The sequence below is a fragment of the Poecilia formosa genome, unplaced genomic scaffold (assembly GCF_000485575.1).
Source record: "Poecilia formosa unplaced genomic scaffold, Poecilia_formosa-5.1.2 Scaffold530, whole genome shotgun sequence".
In the NCBI taxonomy this organism is placed as follows: Eukaryota; Metazoa; Chordata; class Actinopteri; order Cyprinodontiformes; family Poeciliidae; genus Poecilia; species Poecilia formosa.
Window position 1 is genome coordinate 67,556 of NW_006800469.1, and position 7,465 is coordinate 75,020.

General features: G+C 39.6%; 1 protein-coding gene across 1 annotated transcript in view; it reads left to right on the forward strand.

Annotated features, from left to right (window-relative positions):
- The first annotated feature begins 1,560 nt into the window (after nt 1-1,560).
- The window catches only part of LOC103129245 (angiomotin-like), a 15,472-nt gene continuing 9,567 nt past the window's right edge, over nt 1,561-7,465 (forward strand). The window contains exons 1-3 of the mRNA XM_007540271.2: nt 1,561-1,758; nt 2,912-3,108; nt 5,384-5,512. Coding sequence (XP_007540333.2) covers nt 1,585-1,758; nt 2,912-3,108; nt 5,384-5,512 — 500 coding nt within the window. The 5' untranslated portion in view covers nt 1,561-1,584. The remainder of the gene's footprint in view (nt 1,759-2,911; nt 3,109-5,383; nt 5,513-7,465) is intronic.

Here is a 7,465-nt window from a genome sequence, read left to right on the forward strand (position 1 = left end):
TTTCTAGATCTGAGACATGCTCCTTCCAGCTACTGCTATAAATGATTACATCATCTAGATAAGCAGCGCTGTAGTCTTCACTTCCTCGCAGTAATTTGTCCATTAGCCACTGGAAGGTGGCCGGAGCACCATGCAGGCCGAATGGCATCACAGTAAACTGGAAAAGACCAGAAGGAGTACGAAATGCTGTGTACTGTCTGCTTGAGGGCTCCAATGGAACCTGCCAGTACCCTTTACACAGGTCAAGGGTGGTAATGAACTTGGCTTTTCCAATCCGCAGCTCATCCACCCTGGGCATGGGATAGGCATCAAACTCTGAAACTGCATTAAGCTTTCTGAAATCAATGCAAATCCGCAGTGAGCCATCTTTCTTACACACGATGACTACTGGGCTGCACCACTCAGAGTTTGAAGGTTCAATAATACCTGATGTTAGCATGGTCTCGACTTCATCTCGCAGCTGCCCCACCAACTGTTGTGGAACCCTGTACGGGCGTTGACGGATTGGCTGCTTCTCTTTCAGTCGAATTGCATGCTCAATCAGAGTTGTCCGGCCTGGATTAGGAGAAAAGAGAGGAGACAGTCTCTGGAAGATCTGCTGAAGTTGTGAGGCTTGGTGTGAAGTNCTGACCGCTCCGGATGTCCTTTTTTCCTGCATCGAGCCTCGATATAGCCAAACTTCGTCAAGTACTTGCTTTTTAAATACCACATGAGATTCGTTGTGCTGACGCATTTTCACTTGCTTCATCCCCGATGTAATTTTCCGCCGCAACATGGAAACGTCCCCATTCACTCTCAGAGCGTTACGACAGGATTTGTTATAAGACTGACTGGCCTACACGAACTATAATGAACAGGGTCCTTATCCTTTTTAACCCTTTTTATGTAGAAATGGGGTCCTACCGATCCCACACACGTAAAACTTGTATCATTTTCCATTGTCCTCTACGTTTGCCTCAGTCCTCGCACGCACAAGGGTTAAGTGGGACTGAGTTTATAGTTTTTTGACAGCTTTCCATTTACCAAGGATTCATCATAAACTGACTTCAGTATAGGTACGAGTTTTGAAGAAAATTTCCTGAAAAACTCTTTGGGTAGTTTGACAGCTTGCTATGTGGTTAAACTTGATAGCTCGCTATCAAGTGGTTGGAATACAGAAACATTGACAGTCTTCAGACTTCTCAAAATATTTTGAAAGCCTAGTAGCATTCTCCTTCCACTTCAGACCACAACTTGGTGTGGGTCCAAACATAAAAAAACATTAAAAAAATACAATGAGATTGTTGGGAAAAAGTTGAATAGGTACTTTACAATGCTTTTGAAATGCACCATTGTACATGTACACACAGTTATGATAATGAAAATCTGTGATGGTCAATCCTTCATTAAGTTCATTTCTACACCGTCAAATTTTCGTTTTGACACCTCTAACATAGATAAGAACATCTGGAGAAAGTAATATTTTAATAAGTTGTATGACTTTGTCTCACACTCTGCTGGAGAGGATGGCTGATTATCAGCCTTTTATTTTACTGTGGCAGAGAACAAAACATTAAAAGCGTCATCGACAGTTACTTAAAAGGAATGTGTGTTTCTATGTATCTGCAGCTTAAAAAAAAACAAGTTTATGTGGAGAAAGTGGAAAGGATGCAACAGGCTCTGGCTCAGCTCCAAGCAGCATGTGAGAAGAGAGAACAACTAGAACACCGTCTTCGTACAAGACTGGAAAGAGAGCTGGAGTCTTTACGTCTGCAGCAGGTAACCATTTCACAATTCTGTATTCCTAAAGTATCTCCACAGTTCTGTATCAACATTGTGATATTTCACTGCTAGCTTTTAGCTAAAAATAACTATTGATTTATATGCTTAATTAAGAGTACTTGTGCAGTATTTGCAATAATAAGTCTTAACAAAATCTATGTATCAAGCTGCAGCATTTCTTTTCTGGGAAACCAGGATAGAGTATTGCCGTCTACAGCTTTAACTTTGATAAATTGTAAATGATTGATGTCTGTGGAGCTAAAACCGTCTCATAATTCACAAAAGCACAGATTGAGATTCACAAATGCAGAGAACAAGTTTCACATTTGTACTTTTGATGCAAACACAAATATATCTTGATTTCCAAGTTTCTTTCTGGCTTGTGATTTGTGCAGCAGCATTTGAATTTTGAGACTCCCCTGATGTCTGAATCCACAAATGTCTTTATTTAATAAATGGTCTATCTGATTGGATAATCAGCAACCAACTTCCTTGTTACAGCCAATCACATAAACGGACCCATATTTCAGCCAATCACATTAACCTATTGTGATTGGCTTAAACAAGGAGGCCATCTGTTTGGTTGCTGATCATTCAATCAGATATACCATGTATTTTAAAAAAAAAGACATTTGTGGATTGAGATGTTAGTCTCAAAATTCACACACAAATGCAGCGCAGCTCACAGACTTGTAAATCAAGATATATTTGTGTTTGGATCAAAAATACAAATGTGAGTCTTGTTCTCTGTGAATCTCGTCCTGTGTATTTGTGAATTATGAGACTGTTTTAGCTCCATAGATGTCTGCTTGCAGCCTTTTGTTGGAGCAATGTCATGATTACTTAAGTCCATGTAATTTTAGGAGTTTTAAATTTTCAGTGTTCTGAGTGTTTTTCAGTTGATAATGATTGCAAAGATTAAGCTGTTTTGAACCCACTGCTGTCCAAAATACTGCTGTTCAGATTTTAACTAGCAAAACCAAAATATTGATAACAATGATGGAGTTTAGAGCTATTAAAATTAATTGTATACTACCTCAGACAGACACTATCGGAGATGAACGTGTGAACTTTTAGAAAATGTTTTTCTTATGTCTTCTGCATGTTTTTTTTTTCCCGTCAATCTTCATGTGTTAATCATGCCATTCAGCGTCAAGGAACCTCACAGAGCAGCAGCTTGGTGACATCAGAGTACAATGCCACAGCACTAATGGAGCACCTAAGAGAGAAGGAGGAGCGCATTCTGGCTCTGGAGGCTGACATGACTAAATGGGAGCAGAAGTATTTAGAGGAAAGTGTAATGAGGCAGTTTGCCCTGGATGCTGCCGCGTCCGTTGCTATGCAGAGGTGAGATTTCTCAAGTTGAAGACAGCATCAGGTTTCAAGCCTGAATTTAGTTTTGTGTATATATGAAAATCTGTTTATCTTGACTGTCTTGTTTTACAACATTATGACAATTTATGGTGCTTAGTTTGCACCATAAGTTGGAAGTAATGCACAAGCTGACTCTTGCCAAAGCTCATGAAAAACTATGTAGACAGTTCAAATTCTGATTTCCCCTCAATCTGACGGCGATGTCAGAATACTGAGTTTAAGTAACTGACAATTACACAGTCATGATGAAATGACAATCCCCTCCCTGGACTTCTGTGGACATTCACAAAAGATGAATAGAGAGCAAAAAAACTGGTAGCCTTTCTGTCAATCGGCTGGAGTTAAGCCAAATCATTAGGTAGTTTTCCATTAGACCATCTCTAACCTGTTTATCCTGGTCCAACCCAGCCAGAATAATTTTCCATTAGTAGATCTGACTCGGCTCTGGCTGGCTGTTCTCTGATTTTTGTACCTACTTCAGGGATAGTACTAGCCGCACCGAGCCAGGTATGGCACTGAAGTGATTTGTTTGACAGTTGGCACCATTCCCTGATTGGCTCATGATTACCTCACAGCAAACTCTAAAACAATATTATATATTAGCTGTGGAGAGCTTACATAGCATCTGCTATCAGAGAGGTGCTCAGAGGAGCATATTATGAGTTTAATCAGGAGCATCGCCAGAAACACATGCTTTAAGTTTTGTAGCGCAGTAAGCAGCTGGTCTCTCCGAAGAATGAACAGCAGTAAAGCAGAGAGAAATGGTGCAGCTGTAGTCAGCTTTCTGTCGGAGCAACAGTTTTGCGCCGACAGTATGAAACACTCACATGAAATACTAACGTTCTGCCCACAATAGTAAGGAACAGACCGTATAACGAAGAAGCTCATTACCATGGGTAGAACCGAACCACACATTAACGGGTTAGTGCACAACTAGCCAAGAGCCTATTAATACCCATGACAAATTTTCCATTTAAAAGGATTATTTTTCCAACCAAGAACTTTGTTTCTGATAGAAAATAAGTGTTATACTTCAACAAAGAAAGTGATCTAAAAAATAAAAATCTGATATAAAATACGAATCTGATATAAAATAAAAATCTGATTTTAATAAATATTTATTATTTTAAGAATACTTTTAACAGTTCTTATTTATATTTGGAATTAACATAGTATACCAATTTAGTAAGACCTTTCTAAATAATCAATCAAAAATGTATTGTGGGTTTTCTCAACACATACACTTTTAAATTCAGGTGCCTGATTTTCATCCTGAAGGAACAATTTTAACTAGGAAGGTTCCAATAGTATTGTGATTTCTGGAAACAAATATTCTTCCATATTCACTTGCAATATTTGCAATTGTTTCTTTTTTTGTAATGTTAATTTTTATCTCTTGCATGTTCCCAAAAAGCCCCATTACTGCTGACTTGGGCTAGTGTTACTAGCAGTAATTTGCTTAAACTTTTCAGTAAACAATAATTTGCTAATGCTTAGGAAAGTAAAGTAATCATAGTTTACAATAGCTGAAATTATACACTTTTTTATTTACAAGATAACAAATGTTGAGCTGTGTACCACCAAATAGGAACATCAGTAATATGATCTAGGCTGAATAGGAATTGTTGTGTGGGAATTCGGCAGAATCTAATAGTATAAAATGTAAGCAATTTGTCTGTCTCCTCAAAATGTCTATTTGAGATTTACCCACCTGACATTGTTCTCTCTGATATGCAAACTTCTGAAACCAGCACTGGATTTTTCACCAGCTTTGTGTCCAGACTTTGTTTTCTATGGAGACGTTCATAGAACAAGCGTTTGAACATTGAATCCATGGTGGTTCATTGTGCATTAGTTTGCAAATGAAAGGAAGGTTCTCACTTACTATATTATTGTTGTGTACATCTGCAAATAAGAAAAACAATAAACAAACTAATTAAACCAAATGATCAATCTAGCTCAGTCTACATCAGAGGTCTTCAACTCCAGTTCTCGAGGGCCGGTGCCCTGCAACCTTTAGATGCGTTTCTGCTTCAGCACACCTGAGTCAAAAAATTAAGTCACCAACAGGATTCTTCATAACTTGACTACATACTGAAAGGTGAGTCAGCCATTTGATTCAAATGTGTTGCACCAGAGACACATCTACAAGCTGCAGCACAATGTTCCTTGAGAACTTGAGATAAAGACCTCTGGTCAAGATTATCATCTTCTGCTTGTTTTTGAAAATGTGTCTCTTGTGCTGTAGGGATACATCTGCAGCAGGGATAAACCACTCTCCAAGCAACAGCTATGACACTTCTGTTGAAGCTCGAATTCAGAAGGAAGAAGAAGAGATCCTAATGGCCAATCGTCGCTGTCTCGATATGGAGAGCAGGTTGGGTACAGCACATGTAAATTAATTCTGGGCTTTAAAATGTGCTTAAAATAGAAGATAACTGGACTTCTCTTGTATTTTGAAGAAATTTCATGCAGCTCATTCTGTACTGGTTGGGAGTAGCAAGCTTACGTCTTCGAATCAGAACAATTTCAAATATAGGACCATTGAAGTCACATACATGTGAGTCATTGGCCCATCAAATATTGAGCTGCATTCAGCTTAATATTTGAGTTGCCTGCCTCTCAGTCCAAAATTATCCACAGCAATGCCTGATAAGTTGTTTTGGTCACATGGTCCAAGATGTTAAATGCTGTGGAAAATGCCATGGGAGATGCCAAGGTGTTAAAAATGAAATTTGAATCCTCATTCATAGAAAAGTGTATAATTTTTGGACTGAAAGTTTTCAGTAGGGAGAATTACTGAAACTTGCCAAAACAATTCTAACTCATGAAACTGTGTGCAGACACACATTGCCTTTTATAAATCCTAATTTGAGATGAACTGCAAATTAGCATAAGTCTTCAGAAAGCTCCCACCAGCTCTCTGGATAACCATGGCTACAGCCCTTGCTTGAGTTTGTTTTCAGCAACAATTAATAATGATAATCAATTTTCACATGATCACACGATTATCCACATCATCTTACAAAAATATAAGCAATAAAATTAAAAACAAACTATTTAAAATAGAAAACAAAAAGAACAACTTTGATGAACAGTTCAGTTTATTTGTATATTGCCAATTCACAACAAATGTTGTCTCAAGGCATTTTACAAAAAACTAATTTTAATTCAACCATACAGTAGGGGTCGCACCAACTAGCTGACTAGTCTATTCTTTACTCTGCAATGACTTTTTACTGGGCCACTCGATTAAATTTTTTCGAGTTTTGTGACGCAATCATGTCACAAAACTCATTTTTCCAAGAAAATGAAAGAAGGTGAACTAGGTGAGTCTGTCAGATAGCTCAAGTTATATAAAAATGTAAATAATTTATCAAAGAGGAACTGCAAATTTCAGCAAAGGTTACCGGAATAGGGGCGTTGCATTCTCTCTGCCCCCTTACAGTCAGATTGCTGCCAAATAAACTAGTGCCGAAAAAATCCTTTAAAAAGTAACAATAAAATACTACCGGAGTAATGTACAAAAATAAGTCGTAATGTCGGGCTTTTTTATTCCTCCAACTGATCAGCGTCACCCTGCGTGTTGAAGCTTCTAACCTGGCAGCTTTACGCTCTTATAAAAATACTATTTGACAAAATCTGGAAACGAAGTTCAAGCTTCATCTTGAGGATCTGATAGAGGCGATCTCTGCCACAGTCTGCATGTTGGTTCATCCCGCAGAGTCAGAGAGCCGGTGCTGATTCAGCGGAGTTTCCTGCTGCGCATCGGGGCGCAGTGGCGCAAAAAGTGGGTATGCAGCGCATGCAATGCATAGGGGCGCTGCACCAGAGGGGGCGTCAAAACCCCGTCTGGAGGGGGCGGCGCGCCGATGATGTCTTCGTATACACTTCAGCGCGCCCTTACGCTCCTTCACCTCGCGCACATAAGCGAGTTTCACCTTTCACGTGTCTTCGTCTCAGGGGGCAGAGCGAGCGTATGTTTTCTACGCTCTTTCACCCTGACGTACCTTCCTTGGGGTGGGGGTGGGGAGGAGGGATTTATGTTTTCGCATCCACCTGAATAATATGTAGTTGCGACCCTGTCGGGGCAGAGAGGCAGAGGAGCAGCGGCGGTAGGTGACCGCGGTAAAGCCAGCCGGCTCTCCGAACAGCCGACCTGCACAAGATATTCACGTGCGTGACCGCTCAAGACATTATGGTACAACCATTTACGTGCTGCTTTCACAATAAAAGCGCACATCCTGTTCATGGTTGATCCAGCCGCTGCAGTTGCAAAAAGAAATAATGTATCAGAAATAAGTGGGTACATCGTGCAATGCTGAAAAAC